At 44.3% G+C, this 17,108-nt stretch overlaps 1 protein-coding gene and 1 non-coding gene across 2 annotated transcripts; both read left to right on the top strand.

Moving 5' to 3' along the window:
• Positions 1 to 250: 250 nt before the first annotated feature.
• Trnag-gcc (transfer RNA glycine (anticodon GCC)) lies at positions 251 to 321 on the top strand. The gene has a single exon. It is a non-coding gene; the product is annotated as a tRNA-Gly (tRNA).
• A 10,993-nt stretch (positions 322 to 11,314) lies between these two features.
• LOC119382085 (calmodulin-beta) lies at positions 11,315 to 15,761 on the top strand. Its single transcript, XM_037649817.2, has 2 exons — positions 11,315 to 11,830; positions 15,577 to 15,761. The coding sequence occupies exons 1-2, from the start codon at positions 11,315 to 11,317 to the stop codon at positions 15,751 to 15,753; spliced, it is 693 nt and encodes a 230-aa protein (XP_037505745.1). The 3' UTR covers positions 15,754 to 15,761.
• The last annotated feature ends 1,347 nt before the right edge of the window (positions 15,762 to 17,108 follow it).

The following is a 17,108-nucleotide window of genomic DNA, read 5'->3' as shown; positions in this document are numbered from 1 at the left end:
CAACAAACATTCTGTTAAGAGCGTAGCGTTGTGTGTCTTGCCTGTCTATTTTTTGTGTTCTTTTTTATACGCGCTCTTTTCTTCAAGAAAATAAACACGTGTTTCGCTGCGAAAGCGCCAGGTCAGCGGGCAGCTGCGCCGTATACCGGAGGGCGGGCAAGCGCTCGCCCGTGTAATGGCCTACATGCAGCTCGACGGTGGGTAATTTTATCCACTGTGTGGACGCTGCTGCTCAGCGACATTTTCGTGAGCGTCGGTGGTTCAGTGGTAGAATACTCGCCTGCCACGCGGGTGGCCCGGGTTCGATTCCCGGCCGACGCAACTTTTTTTTCTTTTTTTTTTCCTGCATAACCGAGATTTATTCAGACGTACATCTGTCGAAAATATTTCGGCGTTTCTTTCCACGGAGTGGCACAGAGCTTTCCGATGTGTTTTGAGTTTTGTTTGGATCTAACGGCAAGTTTTGTGCATAGTGATGTGTGGTCATACATAGAAGCGGGTGTCCGACATGATATTCAAAAACGTCGGTTTGCTCCCTGTTCCCTAGCCTCATCGGAAACACGATGAAAACTTGAATATTAGCGGCAGTGGAACGGTTCCTTATCTTACACTGCTTCGGGCTGCGTGGCTTGGCATGGACGGACATAATTTATTTTTCGAAGCCGGTATATACAATGTCGATGTATAGGGCACTGCCACACTGACATTTACTAAGGGAAAAGTACCCACCCTCGAGGGAAATAGAACTCGCAATAGAGAAGCATGGCGTCAACTGGCCACTAACACCTTCCTCAGAAGCTTGCCAAGCACGGAGAGAGAACATTTGTGCATCACACCACAATGGATACGCAACGTTTTTCTATAAGCACAAGCTAATTTAGGCAGTTTCCAAGCAAACCAGTCGCGAACTAAAAGAATAAAATTTAAGCGCTAGAGAGAGAAAGAGAAAAAATAAAACATTTACTTGTTCTTTCCAATTATAAAACAGAATGTAAGCCGACAGTAGCGGCCTCTCGAGAAGAACGAAGAAGAAAATTAAAACGTAGTTGCACTCCCACCATCGAGATGGCGGTGCCGTCACGGAAAGTGTCCGTGTCGGGCTAAGCAAACGTCCGATGCTGCCAATACAACTGTCAAACTTTCAGTTACAGCGCAAGAGGGGGCATTTATTACAATCCCCACCCCTCAGGCCGCATACCTTAGCAGCGTTAATTAGAGTTGTATTTTGATTATCTTCTTAGTATAATGGTAGAAAGAACGTTCGACGAACTTCACAAGTATCGTCACAAAATGAGAGATTTGCTATGTATACCTGCAGATGCACTCACACATTCAGTGATCACTCTGAATGTGCAACAGGCGTGTGCCTAGACATGCACAAATAAAAACTTTGGGTGGGAAAGTGCTTGCAATCCGTCCCACCCCCTGTCTGCGCCAGTGTCTGTGCCGTATGGTCAGTAATCACTGTAGTTTTTCACAGCGCACAGATACAATGAGCTCTGGATTACACGCCGAATTGCCAAATATGAAACGGATCGAAAGAAAACCAATAATAGAAAAAAACATGGATGATCCCTCTGTCATAGGAATCGGTATAACACGAAAGTAAAACGTGTCTTTACAGACGTACTTGAGCGTTTGTTGTGCATTGGTTCGCCCCGAGGGCGAAGGAATGAATGCCTTAGCAACAAGCTGTAATGTCTCGCGAACAACGGCAAGCAGCTGGAAACTTGCAACGCGCTGCTCAAGTAGAAAGGACGCGCGAAACGAACATACACAGGACATCTAACTGTCACAGCTCGACAGTTTAAGCGCGCTGGTCAAATACAAAGGAGGACGCACGAAACGAACGCACAAGTATACACAGGATGAGCGCGATCGGTCACAGTTGTAACTTATTTGTTTGTGAGCAGCGCGGCCCTTTCGTAAAAGCGGCCGCTGCAGTGAGCGAAGTGAGCTTCGTGCTCTCTCAAACTTCAACGCAAACTTGCGGTGAGAGCGCAAGACGTACAAGATAAGCGCGCGCACATGAGCAACGACGCCCTGTAGACGCCACGCTCATGTCAACGCTTGGGGCGACGACCTTTAAAGCGCGCCCTTCGAGCCCTTCGTGCCATCTCACTAGTGATAACGAAAACACTCTGATGTACCACCAATCACCAATTGTGGCAGCAACCTTGATGCGATTCGCTGCCCCTATAAACATGAGTCCTCTTGCCCAATCACTAGCTCCAACCACATTCGTTGTCCAAAATTTTTTTCATGAGCTGTACATCTCATTACATTCAATACAAACATCAACTCTACCAAATGCTACAATGGCAATGATAGTGGGTGCAATGCTTAAGCTGCAGTGTCATAAGCAGGTCACCGGCTATTCAACCCTTTTAATATAGCAGATCCATAAAGACTACAAACCTTGAGGCAAGCACAACAAAAAGAACAAGCATAAGAAAAATGAAAGAGGTTAACTTTAATAAACGAGGTAAGAATTAGTCATCCCCATTTTAGGCATACAATGTGGTTTTTCAACTAACTCCTTTGCTGTTAAACAGATCATGCTGCCAAAGGGATCATACCTGTAGTGAAGTGATAATTTGCAGGAGGAAATTTCGTGCTGCTGAGATCGTGCATTAAACTTTGTGCACGATACGCGTTAGGCGCAATTTCAGAGAGGTGGAGCAAATGTAATGGATAGCAAATACCAAAAAATAACAGCTCTGAGTAACTATCGGAAGGATAAGGACGAAGTAAGGAGGGAAGCATATTATGATAAGCTAGTGCTATGTTTGAAGCGAGGTCATCTTGCCTTAGAATATGCAGTCATAAAATGAGATCCAGTAAGTGGGCGTCACATTCACTGGTTGTGAGAGAGATATGGAGATGACGGACCACCTTGTAAATAAATGTAAAAATGTCCACTTATGTACGCATTTGGATCTAGCTCTCATGAAGCCCTAGGTTTAGAGACAGCTTGATAAAGATGAACACCTCCGCAAGAGAAATCAGTAAAAGACAGATGGAGGATTGGTAGTGGAAAAGCAGGGAGAACAGCCAAAAACAAACTTGCACAAAAACAAGGTCCTTATGTACAATGCCGAAAGATAAGCTACCAATTTATATAAGTTTTTTTAAGGAAAAAAGTTTAATTCAGGTAAGACAGGCATTAAGTCAATTCAAAAAATCACACCCTCTCCCGCTAAATGGGACCATGAGGCGATGCCAAGCAGTGTTTCGGCATGTAGAGCCCGGATTTCAGAGGTGGAGTGGTGAGGAGGAAAGGGGAGAGGGGGAAAGGGAAGGGGAGGAGAAGGGGGAAGGTAAGGGGAGCGGTGATGTGGAGAGGGGGAGGGGAGAGGGGAAATGTAAGGGGAGAGGAGGAGTGGTGAGGGGTAGCGGAGAGGGGGAAAGGAGATGGGGCTGGGAAAGGGGAGGGAAAAGGGAGTGGGAGAGGTGATGTGGAGAGGGGGAGTGGAGAGGGGAAGAGGAGAAGGTTCGCGCATGCGCAGTAAGGGTGGTCACGCCGCACACCACCACCACCACCGGATTGAACTCCGCTATAAGATGCTTCACACCTAAAATTGAGCTTGGCCACTTGCATGTCATTGCTTCGCTTTAAAGGGAACACCCATAGCATCCATCCCTCTACAGATGTGAAACTGTGTCATGCAAGGTAACTTATACAAAGTTATTGCTTTGAGCAATTAGTGCAAAATATTTCAGGAGAGCACCTAACTGGGCTGGTTAGTACATGATTAAGACGGAAACAAAGAGTGCTAGACACGGGATGGAAAAAAAACTAGACGAGGGCGACAGCACCCTCGTCTGTTGTCCTTTCTTCGTCCCGTGTCCAGCGCTGTTTGTTCCCGTTTTAATCCAACATATATATTTCTTTAATCTGAAGGTGGCAGTGTTTCATGACTAAAATAGTTCACTAACTTGCATTTCAACTTACATTTTTTCAGCCATAAGCAAAAACATTGCAAAAGGCTGATGTTCTAGTGCTAACATTTAGCAGGAGAAAGACCAATTCCTTCATATGGAATACCCACAGTTCATTGTCTAAAGTTCATTGCCTTTTTTATTTTGTGCTGTTCCCTAATAATTTTCCTTAACACGGTTGTATTGATGTTGTTGCTTGATGTTGTGTTTTATATGTTATGCTCCTGTTTTTGCTTAGCAAGATAATTTTATGTGTAACTTATCATAGTAGCCCACTTTGCAATACTGCTTACAGGTGTCAGCAGTATTGTCAAGTAATAAATAAATAAGTAAACAGATATCCACTTTCTCATAAAACTACTGTGAAAACAAAACAAAAACAGAAACGTTACACCCAAACTGTAACAGAACCAGAAGAAATAGCTTTTTGACCCATATTGCAGCTTAACTTTTGCTATGTAGCATTCCAAGCAGAAATATCGCCAAGACATTATTGTGTGGTATACTTTGCTGGTAATTTATTTTCCATTTAAAAAAATATATTGCTTGGTTGTAAGCAAGAAAAAATTTACTGAAGTGAATAATCAATAGCCTTTACAAAGAGTCTCCTTCCTTGACCTTCGCTGCACAGCACATTTGCACAGGATTCACGCGGGTGCCCCTGTGCTCATATAGTGCAAGTCCAAATGTTGCAGACTTAAGCAATACTTCTGTCTGAAATGCCATGCAAGAACAGTGATGTGTTGTTGCAGTGAAGGCAAAGCTCCAAGAAACTTCAGACAGCCTTGTTATTTTTCATTTGTAAAATTAATTTTTCGCTTGAAGCAGAAATTACATCTTAAACCTTTCTCTATAAATTATCGCAAGAGGGATCCACACTATGAAGTGTAGGCGATATTTTTACTTGGAATATTACACTGTGAAAAAGAACCCGCAATATGGGTTAAAACGTTATTTTTTCCAAGTGTGAATTTTGAAGACTTTTCTATCGAATACCATTATTAAATCGTTATCGATTTGAACTTTATAAGGAACATGACGGCGACGGCGAAAACCCATCGAATGTCCATATAATTGCTATCACAATGAAAATATTAAAGAAAAACCATGCAGAGCACTCGTACTTCAACGCTCCCCAGGCTTTTCATCAACACATCGCTTCAAAAGAAAAAAGTAGACTGGTAAATAGTCGGAGAGTGTGTCCCTGGCTAATGTCACACTCTTCATACCTTAAAAGAAAGCAATATGTCCCTGGTATACACGTCCTTCTCCTCCCTATTTCCAAATAGTGACGCGCACCTCTAGGTTTTACGGCTGTCTTTTTCGTGCTTCTAAAGGACAGTTTTTGCATTGCAGGCCTTAATTGTTTCGAGCACTCAATTTCCTGAGATCCTGGCCTTCACCTAAGACACCGCGGGGCGGGGTATTCCTGCATGTTTGCATGTTGCCATAGAAGAGTGTCATCGGTCAGTACAGCGCAGGCGTCGCGAACCAAGATAAACGCTGATGGCGCCGTTATTGTCTTCACATGGCACCGCGAAATGTGAAGCCAGCCGCAGTGCACCGGCCAGCCAGGAATGTGCAAGACCTTCGACCGAGCGGCCAACAATGACGTGAAGAAAATAAAAATGGCGTTCGAAGGAGTTACTCGCGAGAACTACTGAGTTTCGGCTCTTCACAGAACTGATGTGCTTGCTTATTGCTTTGGGCGCACGTTCGCCCTTAAACAGTATATATAGCAGATCTTTGTTGCGAACACTGTTACAATATTGAAAGTCGCAATGTGAAATAACGTTACTTGCTTATTTTTTGTTTGTTATTGCTTTCGCCTCTATATATTTTATCCGGTGTCAGTATACCTCATGCCACAATTAGTTGTTTAGACTTAGTCTTCCATTTTAAAAGCATTGGTCGCTGTTAGACAACACGCAAGCTCGAGCGATGAACAGTGCTGTTGCATCTATCTGGACCACACGTGGAATCCCTAAGGACCTATTACGAAGCATTTCATTTGGGTCTACATGATGAGACGCGCAGAGTTCAGCAAGGAGAGATAATTGGTGTCTTACATCAGTGGGTGATGTAAATTACTTTCAAGCTGCCCGCGACACTACATCAGTCATCGAGAAGTTGTTGCCAGCTTATTGCACCGGTTATGTATATGCTCCCGATAGCAAGCCCTCGACCCTCTCATCGACATAACCCTGCTCCCTTGTCGCCTGTAAATTACCAGTGAAAGCGCCTTTCCTTCTTAATAAATCTCATCCTCGGTTCCGAGTTCTGTAATACAAATCCTGTTAGTTCTGATACTATTACGACTGTGTCGTCTTCGTAGCCCCGTTGACATCATTTATGTCGCCTTTACAAGCATTCAACTTATGCCTCGATCTCGTGGTACGCTTCTATGCTCGCGAAACACTAGTCCACATTAAGCACTCGCCCTTCGCGTAGTCAGCCCATATGCAGTGCACGAGGCAGTCGTATCATCAGAGACGAGAATAACTAAATAAGCTAAGCGATTTCAGCTGACTGTTAACAGTCAGCTGACAGTGGTTAAGTATCTGCCACATGTGAAGAGGCAAGAACAATTGTCCTTGCCTCTTCACATGTGTCAGATACTCAACCACTGTCATTGCATGCTATACTTTTTTTTCATTCTTTCCTCGGTTAATGCCAGTCAGATTACTCTTACTTTATATTTTGCCTCCTAAAGTTCGACAACTTAATGTCATTATCTCGTTTTATAAGCCCAATTCTTTACGGATCTTCAACAGACGGCACGTAACAGTTTTGCACAATCATTATGGTCATCAATGATATTCCCTGTTTTCCTCGTTTATAATAGTTTGTCTTTCACTATTAATTTTCTGCTATTCAGCCACCAGTTCGGACAAATTTTTAATAAATATACCGGCGTAAATTATGAAACATGAAATTGTCGAAGATGTCGTGAGTTTGGTCCTCGTAATTTGATGGAATAACGGATTCTGGATATGGACTCTTAACAACGCTGCCCTACACTACTTATTTTTATTTATTTATTTATTTATTTATTTATTTATTTATTTATTTATTTATTTATTTATTTATTTATTTCATACCCATAGCGCCACATGGCATTACAGTGTAGGGGGAAAAGCAAGGAAAAACTCAAAGCATACAGTTGGTAGCAATCTCTAGCAGAATCAAGGGAACATAAATAAATACATATACAAGAAGATCAATAGTGTACACTAAAGTGCACCATAGTGAATCATTGTGCAAACCAAAAGTAAAGAAACAATATTGCAAGTACACAAGCATACATACAATTATTTAACAATTCAATGTATTATAGTGATAAAAGCATAATTATATGAACAATAATGAACAATACAGGAAATTACAAGTACAAGCATATAGCAGTCATCACTAGCAGTAACATGAGTGAATAGTAACTCTAATACAAGAAGAAATATTTTAGCAGTGCAAAAAATATGTCATTGGACGCTATAGTTGCGACAGACTTGTCTAATTGATTCCAGTCCCATATTGTTCTAGGGAAAAAAATCACAGCATATCCATGGAGTGAATGATGATGAGTGGGCGAAGCTTCGGAGGTTCATCGGTAAACCGTGAATCTTCCGTGAATTCTGCCCAGTACATCATCACCGACGTGAGATCGGGCGCGTTTATACTAAAGGTTCGATGAGTTATGACGACTTGCAGCTCACTTTAATTTTACATGTACGCTGTGAATTTTCATTGTTTAGAAAACCATTGCTTTAGAATACATCTGGCGTCTTTCGTTAAGCAGCTGGCGTCTTTCGTTTTGCTTTAGAAACATCTGGCGTACTTTCGTTTTGCTTTTACAAAACATCTGGCTTCTTTCGTTGGTGTATTTCATCAATCAACGGCGTTTTGAACAAAATTTTTATTGTTTAATCACGCACAGGAGAAATCTCACCAGGCACTACCTTGGAGGTAAACAATGGCTGCTAATGGGAATGAGAGACAGAAGAAGTCGGCTTTTAGCTAACACTTACACTTCTACTTCTACTAACGTTTCCTGCTGGAACATGCCAATGGCTGCTAATGGGGAATGAGAGACAGAAGAATTCGGCTTTTAGTTAACGCGCACGCTGCGAATTTTTTATTGTTCAACAACGCACAGGAAAAATCTCCCACCGGCACCACCTTGGAGGTCAAAGCGTAAGACTGGTTACTCACTACGACTACGACTACGAGGGACGAACGGGTGCCGCCTTAAGGAGCTTCGCCCCTAAAAAGACCTGCTAAATGAGTGTGCTTTGCAGGGAAATTCCAGAGCTTTATTCTCGTGGTCAACCCTATGGGAATAGTAGTTAGGTGCCTTTATGTAAAGATGCCTATCAATGCCAACTTTTGAATGAAAGATGTCGTGAAAAAACTTCAAGCGAAGTCTGCGTCTTCGACAGTCTAGTGTATCCCATTGCAATAATTTTTTCCCGCGCGTAGGACTGAACTTTCTTCATAACGTCCACAAACAAATCGAATGGCCAAGTTCTGCACCCTTTGAAGTTTTTCTGTGTCGCACACTGTTGACGGGTCCCAAACGACACACGCATAGTCAAAAACGGAACGCACATATGTTTTATAAAGCAATTCTTTACTTGACATGGTAAAGTTCCTTGCGTTACGGTGAAGGAACCCCAGCGTTTTCCCGGCCTTGCCTGTTACATAGTCAACATGTCGCTGCCACTTTAAGTTAGACGATAAGTACACTCCTAAGTATTTGTATTCATTACCCTCCCTCATAATGACATTGTTAATTGTGTACGAGGTTTGAGACTGTAATTTCTTACGAGTAAACTCCATGTAAACTGTCTTATTGAAGTTCAACTGCATGTGCCATCCTGTACACCAATCACTGATTTTGGCCAAGTCTCTCTGAATGAACACTTTGTCCCGCGAATCCGTAATTTCCCTATACAAAACACAGTCGTCCCCGAACAACCGTATATGGAATTCTATGCCTTCAGCTATGTCATTGACGTATATCAGAAATAAAGTGGTCCTAGCACCGACCCCCGGACGACGCCCAATGTTACCTGCGATGTGCACGAACTGGCACCATTAACGATTACAAATTGCTGGAGTATTGTCAGTTAATCAGCGACCCATGCGATGACCTGTGAATTAATGCCATACATAGTCATTTTTTCAAGAAGTAAACGGTGGGGGACAGTATCAAAGGCCTTCTTGAAATCTAAGGAAATACAGTCAATTATTTTTCTTTGTCTAATGCGTATGCTATGTCGTGCGCAAATTCGGTCAGTTGGTTAGTACAAGAAATACCTCCTCGAAACTCGTGTTGCTGTGCCGTAAATAGTGAATACTTATTCATGTGTTAAACAATGGAGGTATATATTATGTGTTCTAGAATTTTTCATGCCACACTAGTCAGTGATATTGGTCGGTAATTAGAGACGTCACTCCGTGGACCAGACTTATGTATTGGGACAATCATTGCTTTTTTTCCAGTCTAAAGGAAGGCTTGCATCTAGAAGGGATTTATCAAATAGTACCTTTAAAAACTGTGCTTGTGTTGGCGCACAAAGCTTAAGAAACGAGTTTGTGAGTCCATATAGACCGCATCCTTTTGAGTTATCTAATCTTTGCAAGAACGCTTGAATGCCGTGCGTGCTGATCTTAATATCCTCCATATTATCGGTTCGTATTTGTTTTAAGTGGTGATCACCATCTCCGGGTGCTATCATCGGCGTAAAAACAGAACTGAAATAACGATTGAGGCATTCCGCTTTATCAATATCGTCATGGAAGACGTCATCGCCAGAAATAAGCTTTGGTAGTGACACATTAATAATAATATCTGGGGTTTAACGTCCCAAAACCACGATATGATTATGAGAGACGCCGTAGTGGAGGGTTCCGGAAATTTCGACCACCCGGGGTTCTTCAACGTGCACCTAAATCTAAGTACACGGGCCTCAAACGTTTTCGCCCCCATCGAAAATGCAGCCGCCCCGGCCGAGATTCGATCCCGCGACCTTCGGGTCAGCAGTCGAGCGCCATAACCACTAGACCACCGTGGCGGGGCGGTAGTGACACATTGTCGTTACCGTTTATTTTCACGTGTTTCAAGAAGTCTTTTGGTTTATCTATGAGAAGGGATTTCAAAGATTCAGTGTAATCATTTTTTGCTTTAAAGGTGCATGTCATAACTTCAAGTGTTACTATTATCAGTCGTGCCTTATTAATATCGGTCGGGGTATAACAAATAGTACAGTAACATCTCAACCATTTTCGCATTATTCTGCGGAGTTCTTTCGTGAACCACGGCTTACTTTTCTCGTTTCTAGCCAGTAAGTGCCACCATGGAACGAACGCATCTCGTAAGTCGATCATTTAGTTTTTCAAAAGAATCCACAATTCATTGACGCTCAGTTGTTCCGCAAGGGTCTGAACCACAACAAAGTAATTGTCCAGAGATTCGTTTATTTTTTCAACATTAGCTTTAGAGTAATTGTACACGCGCCTTTGGTCGCACAATAATGTTTTAGCGTAATGTACATTCATTTCACATAGCACGACATAGTGATCGCTAATCCCGGGCAGGACGTAAGTAGCAGTAGCGACACTAGGTTGGTTTGTAAAAGTTAAATCAAGGATATTATTTCCACGTCTGGGCTGTAGTACCATTTGGTGTAGTGCATACAGACTGGCGATATTATTCATCTCTTGAGCAGATGCCCCAGATGGCGATAGCGTGGTTGAGTGCTCTGTGGATCTCTTCGAAAACTCAAATATTCGCTGAAAGCAAAAGCGGTGTAGGTAGAAGGTGTTCAAAGCATCGCGGTCGCGACGTTGCTTCCGGTGGTTGTGTAGTACACGAAAGCTTGGCCTTCAGGATCGGTACCGTTAATCCAAGAGATCCACAGTAGAAGGATGTGACCGGGACGCCACTTATGCGTGAGAAAATGCCGCAAACATTTACAGGAACACGCGCAATATATTCGGTGCATAAGCCGGCAGCAAACCAGAAAACTTCATATTAAGCACATCCAATTAAGCACATTGTATTTTTCTAAGACTCGCTCCCTTAAAATAAATGCATGGTACAGTTTTCATTAGTAAATCAGGCCTCGTGCATACTGGGCTGTTTTCAAAGCGTGACTGAATCGAATGACGAAAAGAAGCTCATCTTCGTGTCATTGGTTGTCCCTTATCGTGCTGTCAATATAATGGACGCGCATCGTGCCTGATTCTTGGGTCAAACCAGGTAGTGGATCAGTGCCACACTAGTAGGCTATGATCATCATCCTTGCGTGTCACCAGCCTTGAGAAGTGTGCCAGTGGCGAGGGAGGCGGCGGTGCGGTGCCACTCACGCCTATGAAGGCCTCCCCGCCAACGCACTTGCCTCAAGAAGGCCAAAAACCTTCCACCGCTGCTTCGACGGTACCACCTTCGTCTAAAGCGCCTGCTCACAGTGTACTCAAAGAGCGCGTCGATGTTCCGAGTACCAGCGGCGCCGGTGCCAACGCCAGCAAGGGACCCGAAAAAATGGCCACCAAGAAGGACACTCCTCCTGGCCGCGGCGGTGGTGGTGGCGGTGGCCGATCAGTAAGTGAGTCGAGCGGTTCGCAGCTCTCCGAGGAAGCGATCGCGGAGCTACGCGAGGCTTTCGCGCTGTTTGACAAGGACGGCAACGGCGCTATCAGCACCAAGGAGCTGGGCACCATGATGCGAGCCCTCGGCCAGAACCCGACCGAGGCCGAACTCAAGGACATGATTGCCGAGGTAGACAGCGACGGCAACGGCACCGTCGACTTTACCGAGTTTCTCGCCATGATGACCAAGAAGACGCGCACTGCAGACACCGAAGACGAGATTCGCGAGGCGTTCAGAGTGAGCACGCTTGCCCTTCGTTCACCGCATGTCGCTCCGGCGTGAATTAATATTGTGTTCTGGTAAAGCAATAGGGGATATTGAATATGCACAGCGCCATCTGTCGACAAACCCGTAACGTGGATCCGCTATCTTTTGTGAAGCGCGAAAACGAAACCAGTTGCATACCGCAGCCTTTCAGGTGCTACCTACTGGTTTTTTATCTTCGTTCTGCAATGATTTCCCAATGCTTCGTGCGCTGTTCAGGCAACGAGGGAGCCGTAACAATACCGATAAAAAGGTAACACTGATTTTAATCGAATATATATGTCACCTGAACGAAGCAAAAGAAAGTGCCGAGGCGAACTTATTTCGTCAACAAGGTCGGCGCTGCGCTTTCTTTCGGAAATGACCGGCATGCAAAAGCGCTCTTCAAGCTCAATTCTTTTTTCTCACGTACGAGGGACGCACACGCGCGATAGAGCATCAATGATCAACATTAGCTTGCCCAACGAAAGCGATGATTTACGTATATAAATGCCTGTAAGCAGTACCACAGACGCTGCTGCAGTTCCGTCACACGAGACTCGATCGGCGCAAAGGTCCCAACAGGTATCTCTATGTAAGCTTCGCAAAGCAGCGTGCGCCGAAGTACACTGTCCGCATGCCGCGTCTGCCCTTCGCTCTACACCCCCTTATCCCTCCTCTTTTGCTTTAGGGGCGAAGAACTTTAGGGTCTAGGCGTGTCCGTTGTGTGGTGTCCGTGCTCACGGCACAGTGCCATGTAAAATCCCCTAAAGAAGTTTTAACAGTAGACCAAGATCAATCATAATTGTGACAGAACAATAAAAAACACCTAGAAGCACAAACCCTTTATACTAGTCGGCGATTTCAACGTAGACATTATGAACCTTAGGACCTAGCTTTGTCGTGGACCCTCACTGTGCGCTGTCATTGTGGTTAGAAAACCGTTAGTACCCTCGAAACATATGTGTGCATGTGATTAAAAAATGTTTACAATAGACGAATAACAATCATAATTATTACTGAACAATATAAAACACCTACAAGCACAAACCCTTTATACTATTTGCAGACTTCAACGTACACATTATGGACCATAAGACCGAGCTTTGTCATCCACTCTTTATGTCCCTTTGTCACTGAATTTACATTATATGGGGCAACGCTCCGGTAACATATGTGAAACACAGAAAAAGGTTGAACTTTGAACACTAATATCAATAATAATTGTGACAGAACAATATAAAACTCCTACAAGCAAAAACACTTCACATTAGTTGGCGACTATGCATTAGGGACCTTAGGACCTAGCTTCGCCCAGTTGTCATCATTCACTTCGTGGTGATGTGTTCCTTTTTTTTCATTCAGTCAGCGTGCGCTGCGAACACGTTGTAGCTAGGAGTTGAGGAGCCCCTGCTGTAGATGGAGCTGCCTGTTCGGTAGATCATCGCACTCATCTTACCTCTGATCGAGGGTCCTCGTATGCTGTTCGAAATAGCACACGTTAATGCAACGGCACCGTGGGATGCGAAAGCAAAGAGCGCTATATTTGAAAAAGATACGTCAGTGAACCACACGTGCCGCGTTCAAGAAAACGAGAAGGACAATACTTATTCCGCGTGATAGATTACGGCCACAACATCTTATAAGCAACCAGTGTGCAGTAAAATAGCATTACGTATTCGGGCCGCTGTCTTTGTACAGTTGAAACGCGCGATCAGTATATTTGTTTAGTTTGCAGCGCACCGCTCCTGCATGTTCATGCCTTGTTTCTTTCGAGAAAAATACGACACACGTCATTGCGAAGGGTGTAGATATACCTTTGGCTAAAGAAATGAGCCGAAGAAAGCAGCACAGCGTTACACAGGTCGCGGAGAAACAACGGTTTGTCGACATCTGACGAGTGTTTATGACTTGTGTATATAACTCAGTGGGAACTTGCAATGGAGATGTATTGCAGCTCGAGGTTATCTTAGAAGTTTGACAGTGACATCTCCTCTGCAACTAACACTTTTCTTGAACGCCGAGCTCAGTTCGGAAGCGCACGCACTCGAGAACAGCTGTTCTGCTTTGCGAAGCGGTGCGCCTCTTGCAGCTGCTGGTCGGATGAGTTTTTAAGCGCGCAGAGCCCCGATATTGTGTCCTCGCCAATTTGTGGTAGTGCAGTGAGGGCTGCTGAGGGTTCGGCGCTAGATGTCGAAAGAAACAGCCGCATTTTCTTGGTACGAAACCTCCGCCAACGACTGCTACTCAGCCTCTCCGTAGCCTGTCCTTATTGGGCCCTAGCGGACGATACCGCGATTGCGGCCAGCAAAAAATGACAGACGCGCCCAGTGTTGCCGGAGCACCAAGCATTACGAATATCCCCTATTCAAGCGGTGATACACACATGGTCTTCCACAACGGAGAAGTGCAGAAGTATTGTAGTGCTTCAAGGTGATGCTTATACTAGACACGCTTCATGCAGTACCATATCAGTCATGGAAAGCTTGTGGTCATGGCATGGTGTGCGTGCGCTCGTTTCACTCAAAGCCACCTCAGGCAGCATCAAATGCTAGAGTATTGTGTACTTAGATTTAGTTGCACGTTAAAGAACTCCAGGTGGTCTAAATTCCGGGAGCCCTATACTACTGTGTCCCTCCTAATCATATCGTGATTTTTTGACGTAAAACCCCAGGAGTAACTACCAAGCAGCGTCTTAATCGTAAAAATAAATCTCCGTGAGCTCTATGAACCTGAATGAACTTCCGTAACGATGATGTCTCCATCGCATAAGCTAGAGGTCAATCAAGTGATTCAGCGGCACTCATATGTAGTAATCCAGGTTACATACATTGTGTTCTCTCGCGGTTTCGACCCATGCACAACGTTCGCTTTAAATATGCTATCTGGTTTTAATGTGTCCTCTGGAACCCCGCAATATCTGGAATTTACTGCTGAAAAATAATGCCAACTTGGGACGGGAGTTCTTATTGCCGCGAAGTGTCTCTCCCACATCAGTTAAAACTATTGGCGACATCCCCATAAAACTGAATATTTCCAACCTTGATATATTTATTGCTTCACCGCGATTTTGAATAACTGGCGGCCGGAAGTAATCTAAAGAGAATATGTGAAATTTCTTGGTCCAACGTGACCAGTAAAGAACACAGAAAAGCCGAAATACCAGGACGGAGACCCAAGGCTGAGAGGCACGAACGAATCACGTGTAGATCGTCTTCATGATAAAGACGGGCTTGTTTGACCGTATATAGTGGGCATCATTTGCGGACTCCAAACGTGCAGAATACAGTGTCAAACTCACCTAGTCAATGGAAGCTGTGAGGCAACGACCAACTGTTCGAGAAAAATACAAAGCTTTCGCTCTACAGCCGCGGCTCCCTCTACAGAATCTTCACCCCTATTTCATGGTACAAAACATGCTATTGCATAAATTAAATGTTCCTATCGGGTGCTGGCTGACGGCTGAAATAAAGATAAAGACTAATTTATTGTCAGCTACAATAGACAAACTTGCAAAATGAGTAAGTAAAACTGAGTGTGAAGCCCTTATTTTGAGAGCATTCGTGAGCTAGGCATGTACTCTTGCCGCACTTCGTAGCAGCGTTCCTATTTTTCTTAGACCGCAGACTCGATCGAGTAAATGTCCAGTTATCAGTCGCCATGTACATCTGCGTGCGTTTGTGGGCGTTTTGTACGTGTACGCATGAATAATATGAAGTTTACCTCGAATGCCTACGCAGGTGTTCGACAGGGACGGCAATGGCTTCATCACTGCGGCTGAGCTGCGCCACGTCATGACCACCTTGGGAGAGAAACTGACGGACGAAGAAGTCGACGCCATGATACGGGAAGCCGACACGGACGGGGATGGACAGATTAACTATGAAGAGTTCGTTGCACTAATGACGTCGACCTAGAAGTCCGAATAAACAAACAAATGCTCTCTATAAACCACTAAGATCTATGACATTCCTTGTACACAGCGCTTCTTTTTACAATGTTGTATTATACATTCTGCGGTCATTCCCTATAGAAAAAAAAAAAACGCCAGGCCTGCGCGGAAAGCGCAGCACAGTCACAGCGAAAGCTGAAGAGCGGAATTTCTAGAGCCCGTTATAAAATCTTTCAGGGGCTACTAATACAACTACACTAGCAACGTACCCACTACGCCACAAATCATAATTTTTGTGAAGTTAGGAAGCACCCATCACGACATTATTCATAATTCTGCAAAGAAGCGAGGTACCGTCTGTAAGGCATTGTGTGCACTTTCTTGATGCGACGGCTGATGACGATGAAGAATTATGGCTGGGCCTTTTGTAATGGGTTGGAAGCTTCAAAGGACCTACAGTTACGTAATTCACATTGTGTGACGCCCGGTCGTTATTTCACTCTCCTACCACGCTTTATAACATACGTTAACGGCAGAAAGAAGAGAGAGAGAGGGAACTAACCTTATTGAGAACCTGAGGAAATGGATCATGGGAGCATTGGCTTCCTTGGCAACAATTAGAAGTACACTTGCGGGGAACGCACTGCGCTATAAACCATCATAATTTTTGTGAAGTAGGGAAGCAACCACAATGCAATTTTTCATCATTCTGCGGAGAACCGTGGTACCTGATAAACACCTGTAAGACATTATGTGAACTTTGTTGATGCAGTGGCTGATGACGACGAAGAATTGTGGCAAAGCCCTTCGTAATGGGTTGGAAGCACTCAACAACCTACTAGTTGCGCAATTCTCATTGTGTGACGCCTAGTTACAGCATTCGCGTCGAGTGACGCTTGTTTGTTATTTTCCTCTTCTACCACGCTACATTACATATGTTAATATGGTCCCTTCCCGACATGAAATCTTTTTGCAAAGTGGTTTCGAGCACCGGCATGGCTCTGAGGTAGAATACTGGGCTCCCACGCAGAGGGCCCAGGTTCGAACTTCATTCCATCCTAGAAATTTTTGTTATTTCGTTTTTCTTTTCGTATTTCGAGCGATAGTGCTTACGGACACCGGCGGCGGTGGCGACGGCGGAGAACTACGGCACCAAAAATGGCCCTTGTTGTGATCGTATAACAGCTTTCTCTGTAAAAACACAGCGCCAGTGGGTCACGGTGTCTAGTGCCATGCTCGGTCATGGGCCCAGTGTTGCGAAGGATACTAGGGCGCTAGAGCGGCCCTCTAGTGCGAAGCATTGGGTACTGTGGCGTAAAACGGCTCTAGAGCGTTAATAATGGCGTGTGTCTGCTTCCCGTACATAAATATGTTAGTAAA

The sequence above is a fragment of the Rhipicephalus sanguineus genome, chromosome 2 (genome assembly GCF_013339695.2).
Source record: "Rhipicephalus sanguineus isolate Rsan-2018 chromosome 2, BIME_Rsan_1.4, whole genome shotgun sequence".
NCBI lineage: Eukaryota > Metazoa > Arthropoda > Arachnida > Ixodida > Ixodidae > Rhipicephalus > Rhipicephalus sanguineus.
Note: the sequence above shows the minus strand (reverse complement) of the source record. Positions and strands in the feature narration are given on the sequence as shown.

What these genes read in the sequence shown, in the direction of transcription:
- LOC119382085 (XM_037649817.2), top strand. Translation starts at nt 11,315, where the DNA reads ATGAAGGCCTCCCCGCCAACGCACTTGCCTCAAGAAGGCCAAAAACCT. An exon ending in AGATTCGCGAGGCGTTCAGA is followed by an intron (nt 11,831 to 15,576) that starts GTGAGCACGCTT and finishes ATGCCTACGCAG; the next exon opens with GTGTTCGACAGGGACGGCAA.